The following is a 16,303-nucleotide window of genomic DNA, read 5'->3' as shown; positions in this document are numbered from 1 at the left end:
GTGGCGTAAACCTCGCCTGCACACGTACACGTGTTCTAAACCAACCATAACCTACTTCACAGTTAAAAATGCTACTAAAAATAACCACCCAATGGCCTATGTTGCAGCGGGTTGATTAATAAAATAATAAATATATACACATTTGTCTTTATTTAGATTAAAATTGTATTTTTCTCCTAGCTAGATATTTTTAACAAAATTATTTTTATCTTTTTTCGATACATTTTTTGTTAGTTGAAATACATTTAGAGACGACTCTGAAATTATTTTACTTGAGTTGAATGTAGTGTTACACAGCACCAAAATGAGACAAAAAACTCATTGTTCTTCAAAAGTATTTATTTATTTTATAAATTCAATTTGTGTTTACGATAGGTTTTTCGCTCGTCATTGCATTTAATATTTTAAAATATCCAATATGCCTGATGTTTTAATGTCAGCATAAATGGATTAAAGATGCTCTGTTAAATAAAAAATAAAAAATTATCCTGCTACTGAGGATCTGCATGCTTTCCCATAAATTATAATATTCAATTTAAATCAATATTTATTAATTAATTAAAAGCATAATTTACAAATTATATTCTATTTGTATCTCTAAAATATATTTTCAATTTTGTATTTAACGCATTTATATTTAATATATAAGTATACAAACACATTTAGATTAGTTTTAATAATATGTATTAATTACATGACATTAGTTGTATGCGAACAATTACTGCAATTAAGATTATTTTATAGCGGGTCATTGAAATATAGTATGATAATAACCAAGAGAACGCAATTCATTCTGTCTTTAGTATGTAAACTGTAGCGATTAGTGCAACTATATTTTACAATATTTAGAAAGAAACTCGCGTTTAAAAATGACATCCTCAAATACAGACGGAAAAGAAAAGGAAAAGTCTGCAGTCGCTTATGATTTAAATTCTTCCAAGCCAAATCTTAAAGGAGATTGGTTGAATTTTTTCCTACTGCTATTATTGTACACAATGCAAGGTTTTCCTTTGGGTCTAACTTCAGCTATACCGATAATTTTGCAAAGCCAGAATGATATATCCTATCAAGATCAGGTAAATTGATACAATAAGATCCAAACCGTTTAAGGAATATTATAAATTTATTATTGATTACAAGAAATCATACGTTAATATTCTACTGTATATTTTTACTTATTATTTTTTTCAGGCTTTATTTAGTTTAGCCGGATGGCCATTTAGCTTAAAACTGTTATGGGCTCCTTTAGTAGATGCACTCTACATACAAAGAATAGGAAGACGAAAGTCTTGGCTCATTCCAGTACAATACTTAATGGGTAACGAATTTAATTTTATTCATAACGCTTTAATCTAATTGACAAGAGAATCGATAAAACATAAAAATACTAAAATATTTTATTTAAATACTATACGTAAGTATTATTTTAGCTAAAGCCATAATTTTTCCCAAATTATAAATATTTAATAATGTATTGCATAAAAGAAAGATTGCATACCTACTATATACTATAAAGTTTATACACTTATGTATAATAATATTTAAAAACATTCAAGAAATGTAGTATTTAAAATGGTTATTATATCTTGAATAAATGAGTGATTCACTTATTTGAATTCGGAATGAAATTTATCGATATGCATAATAATTAAACTCACAACAATGCACATAGCACATAAGCATATTATTTAATACTATGTTTATCAAATATTAATTGGAAATGTATGTTTAATTTTTATGATATTTCAAAATTCAAACCACCCTGCAGAATCGCAATATTTATTGGATACTAATTTCTAAATATATTTACAAAAAAACTAATAGAACAATTGATTCATTTCATTTGATTTACATTTGATGTTTGAAAAATATTTCAATTAAAACTGAACTATACTGGCTTAATTTTAATTTTATAATAATTCGTCAATTATTACTGTCAAATTAAATTCGATAACACGTAAACGCTGCCATACACACGTCTGAAAACATTGGTTTTTATAATATAATATTAGATGTTATAACTATACAAAGTACAAACTATACCTACATTGTTTCGCGAGCAACAAAGGGTAACTGCTCGCCAAATGTATATTATATACATATACAATAAATTTGGGGCCAAAATGTATTCAAAATTTACTATCTTGATTTAAAAACTTTTGTCGCTTTTGAAATGGGGTCCAACAATATTATCTGTGATACTATATATATATTATATTAATATCTGTTATGTTTATTGTATATTGTCTAATGTCTGTATAATTACTGTTGTCTGCCACAATTTAATACGAATTATTATACATATTATAATGATTTATGTTGAATAGGAACATGCTTCCTTTACATGGCTAGTGACATTGATAATTTATTACCTAACACTGGAACACCAAATATCATGGTATTGATGGGTATGTTCTTCATATCTAATTTCTTAGCCGCCACGCAAGATATCGTTGTCGATAGTTGGGCCCTGACAATGTTAAAAAAGTGCGTTATATTTTTCTCATGAACCATTAATTCAATTTAATAGACTTTTATTTTTTACAGGAATAATGTAGGTCATGCATCCACGTGCAACACTACTGGACAAGCGATTGGCGTGATGTTAGGTTCCGTGTTCCCAATATTGTTTGCGTCTGAAGACTTCTGCAATAAATATTTACGGGTTACGCCCATCACTGGAGGATTAATGACTATGAAAAGTAATAATAGGTTAAATTGTCATCATTTTTATTTCAACGAACAGACAGAAAATCAAATTAAAAAATTAATTTACTAACTTTAAAATAAATTGATTATTCAGAAGATTAAGGAATGTGTTAGTGAATAAGATGTAACATATATTTTAAGTCTAAAATTGCATTGTTATTTTAATTTGTTTTTAATAACTAAAAAATGTTCACAATATTTTTTCTTGAGATTCTTAAAATATAGATTATATAAAATGTATTTTTTGATGAATATATATACAATAGTGAACTTAATTCAAAACTAATTTGGACATAATGTCATAATTTAATGAGTATAGTATTCGAATTTTATATCACCTTTTTAAAATATATTTTAAATAGGCACTTGATTCCTACTTTAATCTACTTTAATCTATTATTTAGGTGTACTTTATGTTTGGGGTCTAATATTCATTTGTGTGACAACGTTAATTGCCATATTCAAAAAAGAAAAAGATTGTAGATTAGAGCTTGACTATGTGAAACTCAATGTCGTTCAAAACTATACACTACTATGCGATATTTTAAAGCTACCTAGTATTCGGATATTGGCAATAGCATTACTAACAGCAAAGGTAAAAATTATTGTGTTTAAGAATTTATTACATATTTCTATTTCTATGGCACTCGTCCATGGCCAACGTTTTATTACTTCGCTGTCCAATAAATCATATCAATTTAAGTTGGATTCGTTTATTCCAAAATAAATGAGATTATTTACATTGTCTAGAGAAACAATATAATATTTATTATATAATAGTAATAATAAGTAATTTACATTGCTTAAATGGTAGAATTTAATTTCGTTTTTTTTCTATTGTAAAAGTTGAAAAGTGTATAAGTTAGGTATTATAAATGTTATATAAATTTGATTTTAGAGAAAAATAACCTAAATATTTCTATTTGTTGAACATCCAAATATTGAAATTGTAGTTTTTATCATATTGAAATGTATGTAATAAACTAATAAGTATGGATATGATTAATAACGTATTGGAAATTGGAATAATTAGGTTATCATTTTTTAAGTAGTAGTATTAAAATACGTATACTTACACATGTAAATTTATCAAAATTGTATTAATTTGAATTATATATGCATCAAGGTTGGATTTTCTGTGACTGATACTGTGACATACTTGGAACTCGTTGATGCTGGTGTATCAAAAGACGATATTACTGTTATTAACGCAGCTATGTTTGTGATCAAAATACTTATACCACTAGTAACAGCAAAGTACACTTCCGGACCAAAACCAATGAGCATATATTTAAAATCGACAGCCATAAAGTAAATAAACTCAAAATATAAAAATTATTTAAGCTTTAAAACTAGTAAACATTTTCATCGAGAAAATAATTTACCAACTGCAATACGATTTATTGTTGAACAAAATACTACTGGATTGGTAGATATACATCACAATATCGCGTATTGTAGGCTCAGTATTCAAGTAAATTGTTTGCTACACAATAATTTTTTATATATATTTGGTAATCACATACTATTTAGCTGCATAAAATTCTAATATTTCGTAAACATAATTAATATTTTCTTACATTTCGATTCTGGTTTGAATGTTATATCTTGTGGATCAGTTAAATTTATTTGTGTTATTATTTTATATTTTTTAAAACTAACATCGGTTTTCACAAATTATTAGTATTCACGTTTCTCAATCTTTAAATGTAGAGTAACGCTGTAATATTCGTATGAATTTCAGATTAATATGGAGCTTAACATTTATCTTGTTGGTTTACTTTACTCCAATGTTGATAAATGACAATGGGGTCATAAATATTCCGATGTATTACTATGCTATTTTAATATTAATATTATTCGTAGACGAGGTAAGTAAACAACATATTTATAAATAATTTATACACTCACTTAAATGGCTTAGTCATAATAATTAATATAACAACACCAGTTATTAAATTAAAAAATAACATCATTTTTTAAACCTTATCTTAATTTGAATTTGATTGTTTTTATTCTCATATTATTCCTATGTGTTATGAATTCTTAAAAAATTAAACTTAATAAGTTTTTTAATCCTCACAGGGTTCTGATTTACATTTCACTAATCTACTTTATGAATAGTGAATTCATTTTAGAAATAAAAATTATTTTCCCAGTTCTGTACGTACTTCATAAACTATCTTATTAGAAAATCTTTAAAGAACGACATTTTTTCAACCAATTATATTAACTTAATTTTACTTGTGCTCATTATTTAATACAACTATACAAATTATATTATAAAATTATTAAGTCAAAATTTAACAGTAACATGTTTTTTATTTATCTTTTGTTTTGTAGATTCTATCTTACATCATGTTTGTTGCTGTGTTAGCTTTTTTTTCTCGGATAAGCGACCCTCGTTTTGGCGGTACTTACATAACATTTTTAAACACAGTAACGAACTTGGGAGCTACATGGACGTCCACAGTTGCACTTGGAGTAATTGATTTATTGACGTTTAAAAAATGTTCATTCGATTCTTATAATTATTGTTCTACATCAGATTATAAAAACGTAAGTTATACGACTATTATATTTTCACACATAATATTATAATTTATATTATTGATTTGTATTTACTTGAATGATTAGAACTGTTAAAAGTGTAATACTAGAAAATTAAGTCAGATTAAACTATTAGAGTGGGTACTATAACTTTACCTTTTATCTGATTAGTTTTCAAATATTGAATTAAAAACATAATTCATCATTCATTAGTTTGATTAATGTACATAGTAGATAAATAATTAAAATTATTTTTGTACTTTTAACATTTTTAGGAATGTGAAACGATCGGAGGTGATTGTATTACAACAATAGATGGCTTCTACTTAGGAACGCTTATAAGTGTTACATTTGGATTTGCTTGGTATGGTTTTTTTAAAAATATCATAAGAAAACTTCAAACTAAAGGATCTTCTCATTGGGTGGTAGATATTAAATTATCGATTACAGAGAATATCTAAATTTAATGTACTACCTATGACTGTATATTGTGAAATTAAGGTAATTAATTTAATTGCCTACTGAATAGATAAATGCATCTAAAATAATTATACTTTGCTATGTTTTTATTAAGTGTAATTATTTAATTAAATTAAGTTTAGTAAAAATGAAATCTACTAATATTACGTGTTAATGTTAGGTTAACTTGATAATATTATTTTTTGATCAATCATTTGTAATGAGGAAAAAACCAAATGAATTGTATTCATATAAGATTGACAAGTTAGCTTTAGTATAGTAAATATTGATCTCATGTTTTTTTTTTTAATGAATAGTGTATTTATTTTACTATGTTAAATAAAATATGTCTAGTTGCAAAATATATACGTAATATGTTTTAAAACTTTGTTAAGCAAAATGTTTAGAATTCACATCAGTATCTTCACTCAACTAGGTATTTTGTATGTAAATAATCAACATACCAATGCATAGAATTTTTAATAACTACATCCAATATTACATCACGTGATTTCTATGTATGTTACTGATGTTACTGTAGAGGAGAAATAGATAGTGAAACAAGTTAAGTCAATAATTATTTCAATTAAATGTAATTCTGTACAACACAATAAAGCATCGCGTTTAAATAATATATTATTCTGATATTCATATTATGTAATAGAAATCATAATGCTATTATTGAGACAATAGTGTCTTAATGGTGTTGAGAGTGGATGGATTGGAGGAAGTATCTCTCTATGACTTTTTTTTTTCATTTAACATCCCGAAAAAATATATTTGTGTTACTACAGAAAAACATGCTGTAGTGTTTTGCATACAAATGTTTTGTCAAACAGTAGGTACCTAACCAGAATATTACAACCAAAGTTGATTTTGAACATAATAACAAAAATGGGATACTATAAATAATATAAAATCTAAATAAATTATACATTTACATTTATAATTTATGGGTTCTATTATTATTTTAATATCTATAACCTCATTCCCGACTAACCGAATTTTCAACAAATTCAAATTCATTAATAGTTTTTGTTAAAATTATTGATATAAATTAAATTTATTAGAACTAAATCACTCAAGTCGTCTCCTAAAATAACAGCCCAGACATTAATTTTTTGGTGCATTGAGTATGTTCGTGTCTCAAAACATGGGGATTAAAATCAAAACAATAACGACAGTTTTGATAATTCACTTTTCCATAAATGGAAAATTGTACTTATATTAATTGTATGATTTGTATTTTTGGTTATTTAAAATATGACCAACTTATTACTCAGCAATTCCTAAATCATCTGGTATGGTTTTAAATCACTGCGTTGGATCATTGGAAACTTATATGCTTAGAGGCTAAAAATGTGTAGTGATCCCTCACTAACGCCTATTATTTGAGTTCAGCGACGTTGGATTGACAATCAGGTTTTTCAAAGGAGACGGTAATAGAGTTACAAGTTACACAACGTTGAAAGTATTAAGTATTTTTATTAAAGTAAAATATAAAATTATATAAATTTGAAGACAGAACGTAAAGTATCTGCCCGAGAAATTAGTAATAAAAATTGGAATGAACTTAATATGTATAGCGGCGATGTTGAGGACAAGCCCAACGACTATACTAAGTTCTACATTGAGTGAGACACAAACTAATTCTAATTCTGCAATGGACCTAGTCCTGTATTTATGCAGAATTTTTACACGGTAGAGATTGTAGGGAGTGGATCAAAGGAACCGCAAAGTGGTTGTTATTGCGAGTGTTTGGATTCCCAGTAATTCGGCGAGCCAACGCCCGTACATTCGGCAATATTCTAATCTAATTTATTGCTCAGTTTTCGTACTTATTTGTAATCGATACGCGGTTGAATCTGGTATCGATAAAACTGTCATTCTCGAGGTCCAGGAAGACAGTAGTATAATTGTAGTGTGAATTGTAATTAATAATTATAATATGTTAATGTAATTAAAAAAATAGTAGAGCGACTCCGTCGGTTTACTACAATGTAATTATTTTCATATTTTTGTCTTGAAATATTTCAGCAACAATTAGTTTTATATTTTTTGGCTCGGACACTACCATATATAGTTCCGTGAAACTTGTCAACAATATGTTTAACGTATGATTTTTTTAATATTTTAACAAATCAATAAATTTATTTTAATATAACCGTGATTATCTAAGCTTTTAACACATTTTTAGTGTAGTTTTGCTAATTCAATGTGTATTATTTAATATTGACTTAGATGCAAAACATTCAACATCCAAAAAGTTTTGTCAAATTTATTTAATTATTGATCAACCCATACAAAAAAATTAACCAGCACTCTTTAATCTTTTAATGATATTATTGATTAAAAAAATCGACTCATTCCATGAATTTCCTATTGAACTAAAATTCTAAATACTAACGAAAAGCATAATTTAATTAAAACTTTAAACATATTTGCAGTACAATTGGTTATTTCAGATGATTAAAATAAGTCAGGTAACAATAATATTTTAATAATAATATAAAGTAAACCATTTGCAAGATATTTTACACAAGAAAATTTTTAACAATCAATAACAATACAGGTATATATATTTATAATAATACTGATCTCTGTCTACTAATTGAGTCCCGTTGTCCCCATATCTGAAGGGGAAAAAAATATATTTATTGAGTAATGAGTTCTGAGTATCGGTGGAGTACGATTGCGCGCGGTGCCGGAATAACAAAAAACATGCTTTTGACTATTCAATAGCGTACGATTGCGCGTGAAATTGGATGCGACGTTGCCAATTTATTATTAAAATTTAAAATAATTATTATTATTAAAAAAATTATAAAAAAATTTGTTATTTGTCGTATATGTTTGTTGTATTTATTTCTAAAAACATTATAAACGTGGGATCACGTGTCAATAAATCAGTCAAAAATAGCTCAAAAAGTTACAAATAGTACAAATAGTTACAAAAATTAACAGATACTTTATATTTACACTTAGTCTACCTAAAAAGGTTGGATATTTACCATGCACCTATAATCTGTATATTTGGCAACGTTGCTTAGAAGCAAAAATAATTTAGCATGCGCAATCGTACACCTAAAAAGGTACCGTTGATAAGGACCGCGCGCAATCGTATTGCAGCCCAGCAGCCCTGAGTATAAAGTAAACATTTACTAATTGAGTCCTGTGTTTATTTTGAGTTAAATATAAAATCAACAATAATATAGAGATGAGATTAGATAATAATATCATATATGAGGCGATAATTTTAAATTCGGAAGTCGTGAATAATAATATATTAGTAAGAACTAAGTTATCAATAAAAAATTGACAGCTTAACAAGAAGAAACAACGATAATTATTGTACCATGCAAGAAACAAATTCGGTGGGTAACGTGCAAAATAGCTAGAATCCGTTGGTCCATTTTGAGTGTAATGGACCCGACATCAATCTAAAAATAAGAATACAAAACGGAAAAACTTTGATTACAAACCTTGAATCTAAAATATTCGAAATTATGGAACTTCCGTTAGCACGAGAGCATATTGTACATATGGAAAAAAGTAAACATAACGATTTGCTTACCAATACGAAGCGAAACATTTAAATTGAAATCACAACTATATAGACGAGGAATTTAAATTTGTTATAACGTAAACGGAATGTTCTAAGTGTGATGAATGAGGGAGGGGGAGAGTAGGTAGATTGAAACCACGGAATTGTTCATGAAACATTGAAACGTCGACCGCGATCGTATTCAAGATCAAGGTGTAGGTAATGAGTATAATTATATATATTATGGTATCCGGACATTTTCCCCCCGGCTGTTTTCGGCGTAGTAGGACATTTCCCCCCGATAAATTTTTGGATGCGGACATTTTCCCCCCGTATTTTTTCTATTATTTACCTTCGAATATAAAATTATTATCTTTAACACATATTTTTTAGCTTTTGTTTTAGTTTTTTATTTTTAAGTCGGATTTTTAGTTACTAATTATATATTGTTTATACAATCTTTTTTTATTTTTATGTCGGATTTTTTGGCCAGTTGTATTGTACTATATTATATCATTTAGAAAATCTATTTAAAATTATATTTTTACTTAACTTGTTTTAAATATTATTCATTATTTTTTTATTGAAATTAAGATTAGAGACTTTTTAGTTAACGTACAGTTTTTACAAAAATAAAAAAAAAATATATGAACAAAAGCTAAAAAATATGTGTTAGATAATAATTTTATATTCGAAGGTAAATAATAGAAAAAAATACGGGGGGAAAATGTCCGCATCCAAAAATTTTTCGGGGGAAAATGTCCTACTACGCCGAAAACAGCCGGGGGGAAAATGTCCGGGCGGAAAATGTCCGCCATTCATATATTATGCGGTATTTTGAATTTGAAGTCTTGAAATTTAAAAATTTTCATTATTTCATTTGTTTTTGGTTTATTTAAAATAATTTTTTATCATACAAATATCCAAATAATCACCTATACCCACTTCCGAAAAAAAAATTACAAAACACGGCAATGACGTAGATATTTGTTTTTATAATAAAACCGCACAGTATTCGCAAATCGCAATTACACATTTAAATGTGATGCGTCACTATAGGTCGTTGAAATCATTATTTTGCCACCCGATTAAGGCTCTTATCAATAATAATTTTAAGTGTCATATAAATATTTAATACACGGCTGATCGCTGATGAGGTTATAAATACACACTGTGCCGTGAATATTTTGTACCAATAACACAATAACGATGTCCTGCAACACAGTGTGTTATCCTAAATGGTCAATTAACTAGTGTGCTAATCAGTGTACATTTTATAAAGATAATTGTTTACAATATTACATAATAGTTCAAAACGAGTGTCTGCCTCGAATCGTATCAATTGTTAATTTACGAGGAGGATAAAAGTTTTACTAGATTAACAGTTCCATAAATTACTTCTATTCGGTATATAATTTCAAAAATTGGTAGTACGAGTACCTAGTTATTTAATGGTACTTAGTTATATAAATTGTAATTTTATAAATCATATTCATAGTCTATAATGTCATAGGTAATTAATGCGAGTGATGATGGATGATCCCACTATTATGTTAAGCACTATACACCTTGTTCCAATACAAAATTCAGACAACAGCAAAAAAATCACTAAAGTTCAAAACTTAAGCGGTGACAGATGGAATTTAGTGAAACTCTTATTTTTATACATACTGCAAGGTGTACCTTTGGGATTCAGTGATGCATTTCCGATTTTACTAAAATCTAAACAGTTTTCATACTATGACCAGGTAAAGTATATAAAACGTCAAATATTCAACGTAGGAGTTCTGTAAATTAATAATATTACAATTTGTATGAATTATTGTTTAAAGTTTAATATTACTTTGTTATTAGGCAATATTTAGTGTGAGCGCGTGGCCGTTTACTTTCAAAATTTTATGGGCTCCGTTAGTAGACTCTATTTATTGTCCATCAGTGGGAAGACGAAAAATGTGGCTCGTTCCTGTACACATCCTTCTTGGTAACTTATAGTAAACTAAACAGCAAATACATACAAATTAAATACATACCTACTACCAAGTATGTTTTGAAATATTGAACAAATTTATCCATTTTCGACATTTTTATTTTTTGATAATTACATGATTATCGCTTGTTGACAAAAATAATAATATTTACAGAACATCATACTACAAATTATATGGTATATACTAGTATGGTCTATCCCTAATGACTAATACTATTACTGACCATAATATATATTATATTTACTTACTAATTAAATATATATTATAATTTAAGTATACCTACCTATTGGATTCGATAAGTATATTAGAAGTGACTAGGGAACACTGTATACTTTCTATATTTTTAAGGGATTAGGTCCTGGATGTAAAAAATAGACCTATTTTAATTTAATTGCAGCAAACTTAATATTCTAAACATAGAACATAATTTCTGATAACATGTTTGAATTCGCCATAAAACTCATTTGAAAACAAATATCTTACTTTTTTGAAACTGAACTCTTAAACCGTTAAAAAAAACTTTTGTATATCAAATATTAAGAATTTTCAAGCGCAGTTAACATTTTTAATATCAATGCGAGCCTCACAGATTTTTATCCCATATACCACTAAAAAACTATCTATTTTCTAATTTTCGCCTATGCACTAATGATCACTATATAATTATAGGAATAAGTCGTAGACAGTAGACACACATTTACATGGTAGACACATAGAAATTGTGAACTCAAAAACATTTAGTTAAAATCCATTAGTAATATTTATTAATTATTATGCCTAATAAAATCATTAATTTTACTTTTTAGGCACTTGTCTACTGGTGTGCAGTTTTTATATCAATGACTGGTTGTCGAATACCGGAGATCCAAACTTGATTCCGCTTACTATCGTTTGGTTAATCATAAATATGCTAGCTGCTACTCAAGATATTGTAGTTGACGGATGGGCATGCTCTATGCTACAAAAGTTTGATATATAATATTGATTATTATAGTCTATAGAGTATATTTATAACAGTACAACAATTTTATCAAGTTAAAATTCTTAGCAATCTTAAGCTTCAATAACATAAAAAACAATAACATAAAACTGAGAATACCTACTGACATTATAAACAACATATTAATATCTTTAGGCATAACATACACTACTCTTCAATGTGTAATGCTACCGGTCAATCAGTTGGATCGTTCTTAGGTTATGCAGTTCTATTGTTACTCGGATCTGAAACGTTTTGCAACAAATGGCTGCGCTTTTTTCATAAATCCGGTAGTATTATCACGTTAAAAGGTAAACCTACTAGCTACTACTATAGATATATAATATAGTAAACGTGGTATATAATGTTGCATGTTATTTGTGTATCGAGGTGGTGTGTGTGTGTGTTTTTGTGCACAAATGTACAATAACACGTATATCATAGTATATTATAATAATAATAATATGGGGACCCAATATATTATATATAGCATTTAAAAAAAATGAAATAGTTGGATTTTTCAAACAGGATATCTATATTTTTGGGGAATCGTGTACATTGTAGCTGCGGCATGCGTGTCTAAATTCAAAAGCGAAACCCAACCATCAGCCGAACAAAAAGGTCTGGGCGTATTACACACGTATAAGCTACTCTGGGACATAATAAAGTTGCGAAACGTTAAGATACTAGGCATGATATTTTTAACTGCCAAAGTAAGATTATGATATAAAATATCTATTAACATATTACTTAATATCTATTTACAATAATAATATTGTGTATATAGTACCATCTATCTAAATGTTTTTATTTCAATAAATCGAATTGAAATAGATTTGTAGTCGATAATATTTATTATTTTCATCGTAATTTTCGTTTTTTTTTTAAGTATTGTTTTGTGAAAAATGTCGATTCTTTGATAATTTGATATATTAAACTATTTTTTTAAAATAAATAATAACCAATAACTGTCATTAATTTATAATTAATACATTTACTACAAATGATTAGATCACATATTTATGTGTGTTATTTAGAATATTAGATTTTCGGCCTAATATTTCCACGTACCTTCGTATTATATAGGTATTTAATTACATATATAAATGGATTAATTTGTTTATCGGTTGGTGATTTTGACATATAATAACTTTTATGAAAAGAAATTGGCTCCTACCAAAATGTTATAATTTAGAAACACTACTTCAAATTCTATATTTTTTGTTCGTATATACTTAAGCTTAAGTTTATTAACTATCTTTATACAATTTTACGTAATTTCATTATTTTCATAACTATAATGAAGTATGGACATTCATTTTTAAATATATCCAAACAATCATTAAGTGTATAGACATATTAATTATTATAATACATAATTTACATAGTTATTTCCTGAATTGTTGTTCTATAGGTACTCTATATAGACTACTTACGACTTATGTTATTCATAGTTAGGATTCGCCACTGTCGACACAGTGACTAATATGGAATTCATGGAAGCTGGAGTATCTGAAAACAATATTGTAATAATTGGCATAATGGTGTTTTTAGTAAAATTGATAGTTCCTGTAGCTACAACTAAAATAACAAATTCAATAAAATCGATGGATGTTTTCATGAAGTGTATACCATTCAGGTATTTTAAATAAATATTTATAAAATATTCTCTTTTATATTTACGATGATAAATGATAATGTACGTGTTTCAACCTTTTAAAAACGTTGTTGTACAGAATCATTCTTTATATTAAAACATCGAATATTCGAATCAGAATTTAATTACAATTGGGTAACTACTATTTACATCAAATCGAATCAAAATAAAGTTGAATTCAAAAAATTCTATAATATTTCAGATTGCTGCATGGTTTGGTATTCTCGGTGCTGTTATATTACACTCCAACACTTTTGAGAGCCAGCGTTATTGTCCAAACATGTTTTTACACCATGTTGGGATGCACCTTTATAACACACCAAGTAAATCACGTTCATATTTATATATAATTATATCATAGCATTTTTGCGTTTATTGTATCTATGTATTCCACAATATTATTTTTGGTTGAGATTCTACAAATTCATGAATAATTTTATAATATATAGATATCTATAAATAAGAATACCATATATTATATGTTTTTAAGTCAATAGGTTAGTTAGGTAATTATAAATATTTCTTAGTGTTTAATACTATAATATGTATATTTAATTTAATTCTTATAGATTTTTTCATTCACTATGTATGTAATTTACCTGTCGTTTGTATCAAAAGTAAGTGATCCAAAATTTGGTGGAATTTACATGACATTGCTGAGCACGTTTGCAAACGTTAGCTTAGCTATTACAAAGACGGGTTCACTTTGGTTGGTTGATGTTCTTACCTTCAAACAATGTACTGCAAATTCTCAAAACTATTGTGAAGCTTCAACATCGATCAAAGTAATAAATGATAAAATTAATTTAGTATTAAATTTAAAAAAATTGTTGATTATAAACATTATATTCTGTCCCTGTGAAAATACAATTTTTTAATTGATAGTTAATTTGTCATTTATTAATACCTATTATACCTAATAAAAAATTACTGACCTATAATAAGTCAATACTCGTTGGAAGAAACGAATAAATATATCAATTGAATTTATTTTTTTTTTTTGGAAAGATCAAACTGATTTAGATTTATAATATTAAATCCTAAAGGTCTATCATCATATTATGAAATACTAGCTAATCTGGTAATCCATTTATTTAATGCGTACCTCAAAATAGATATTACTATTTTATCACTGATACAACAATGATAAGACAACAATCCGTGTTAAATTTACATTTTATTTAAATGTAATTGCAATGATTATTGTCCATTTTAAAAATAAATCTCAGAGAGCTAAAATTAAGATGAACATTTTAAATAAAGTATGGAATAGTATCAGTTAATCGTAATTGTAAAACATTTGAATATTTTAAACTGTTTTTGTTCACTATTAATTTTTTTTTTTAAACATTATTCTTGTATTTTGAAAATTATATAAATACTTGTTGTAAATAATTTTTAACAATTTAATAACATTATATAATTCAATATCGTTCTAGTCTTGTCGAGCAATGGGTGGCAAATGCAGTACCATAATCGATGGATTCTATGCCGAGATAATTATATCTTCTATTTTGGGTATATTATGGTTATGTATAATAAAAAAACCATTAATTAATTTATACCACAGTGATCGAAAAAATTGGCTTGTTTACAATGAAGACAATTTAGTAAAAGTAAATGTTAATGACACTATTTAAATGTTAAGAAAAATATATTTAAATTAAAGTATGTATGTATATTTGAGACTGTACAATTATATTTTAAGAAAATATTATTTGAATTTTTAAAAACCTTCTATTTGTTGTTTTAATTATTTATTATACCTTGTTAATATTGTAATAATAATTAATTACTAATAATTGTTTTTAATAAATAAATAACGAATTTAATAATTTGTAATACTTCTGAAGATGAACACATTTTATATTCAATGTGTTACATAAATAAAGGATATTATACGAAATATTTCGAAGGCATGACATTGACATTATATTTCAATTTGGATTTTTTTGTACTGCATAAAGGGCTTAATAATGCATATTTTTTTGAAAAATTTGAATTTATAAAAAAAAATCCGTGTGCGCATAACAAAGCATTTTTTTTATTTGAGTTTGAATTTGAATTAATTAAATTTTAAATTCTAAGCGGAGCGAGGAATGTATTTTTTATCAATTTTTACTCACAAAATTTTTCTTAAAAACTAACTTATTGAGAGTGAATTTAAATTTAAATTTATGCATAACGTATGCATGGAAGGAATTTTTCCTTTTAAATTATTGTTATATTAAATCTTTTTTTGCAGTAAAAACCCCAAAATTAAATTCAAGATCATGTGCTTGAAATATTTAAGTGTTACCTCCTTCGTTGAACACTGAATAATACACAGTGAAAATATTATTTTTTTTTTTCTATAGGAATAGGTTGTATAAGATATTTGATTTTATGGTTTGGTTTTTTTTTATATTTAGACCCTA

The 16,303-nt window shown here is 26.6% G+C and overlaps 2 protein-coding genes across 3 annotated transcripts; both read left to right on the top strand.

Annotated features, from left to right (window-relative positions):
* Positions 1-794: 794 nt before the first annotated feature.
* Positions 795-6,350, top strand: LOC107166844 (acetyl-coenzyme A transporter 1-like). The gene is made up of 9 exons (XM_015515659.2): positions 795-1,076; positions 1,192-1,318; positions 2,328-2,487; positions 2,548-2,702; positions 3,114-3,304; positions 3,836-4,020; positions 4,454-4,580; positions 5,053-5,268; positions 5,535-6,350. The coding sequence occupies exons 1-9, from the start codon at positions 870-872 to the stop codon at positions 5,718-5,720; spliced, it is 1,554 nt and encodes a 517-aa protein (XP_015371145.1). The 5' UTR covers positions 795-869; the 3' UTR covers positions 5,721-6,350.
* Positions 6,351-10,477: 4,127 nt separating this feature from the next.
* Positions 10,478-15,626, top strand: LOC107166846 (acetyl-coenzyme A transporter 1-like). Of its 2 annotated transcripts, none has more exons than XM_015515662.2 (10): positions 10,478-10,669; positions 10,776-11,010; positions 11,117-11,243; positions 12,057-12,216; positions 12,386-12,540; positions 12,758-12,942; positions 13,684-13,868; positions 14,089-14,209; positions 14,456-14,671; positions 15,326-15,626. In XM_015515662.2, exons 2-10 carry the CDS (start codon positions 10,783-10,785, stop codon positions 15,524-15,526), a joined length of 1,578 nt encoding a protein of 525 aa, XP_015371148.2. In that variant the 5' UTR covers positions 10,478-10,669; positions 10,776-10,782; the 3' UTR covers positions 15,527-15,626. The 2 variants fall into 2 exon arrangements, with proteins under 2 accessions (XP_015371148.2, XP_015371147.2); XM_015515661.2 differs by having other exon boundaries at positions 10,478-10,716.
* The last annotated feature ends 677 nt before the right edge of the window (positions 15,627-16,303 follow it).

Source organism: Diuraphis noxia, unplaced genomic scaffold (assembly GCF_037042655.1).
Source record: "Diuraphis noxia isolate RWA-SAM2 unplaced genomic scaffold, SU_Dnox_SAM2 contig0004, whole genome shotgun sequence".
In the NCBI taxonomy this organism is placed as follows: Eukaryota; Metazoa; Arthropoda; class Insecta; order Hemiptera; family Aphididae; genus Diuraphis; species Diuraphis noxia.
This window is presented reverse-complemented; position numbering and strand designations above follow the sequence as displayed.

Bases quoted from the DNA above. Each gene is read 5' to 3' on its own strand.
- LOC107166846 (XM_015515662.2), top strand. From the start codon at position 10,783: ATGCGAGTGATGATGGATGATCCCACTATTATGTTAAGCACTATACAC. The intron at 11,244-12,056 runs GTAACTTATAGT...TTTACTTTTTAG, and splicing joins TCCTGTACACATCCTTCTTG to GCACTTGTCTACTGGTGTGC. The intron at 13,869-14,088 runs GTATTTTAAATA...ATAATATTTCAG, and splicing joins ATGAAGTGTATACCATTCAG to ATTGCTGCATGGTTTGGTAT.
- LOC107166844 (XM_015515659.2), top strand. From the start codon at position 870: ATGACATCCTCAAATACAGACGGAAAAGAAAAGGAAAAGTCTGCAGTC. The intron at 4,021-4,453 runs GTAAATAAACTC...TATGAATTTCAG, and splicing joins TTAAAATCGACAGCCATAAA to ATTAATATGGAGCTTAACAT. The intron at 4,581-5,052 runs GTAAGTAAACAA...TTTGTTTTGTAG, and splicing joins TAATATTATTCGTAGACGAG to ATTCTATCTTACATCATGTT.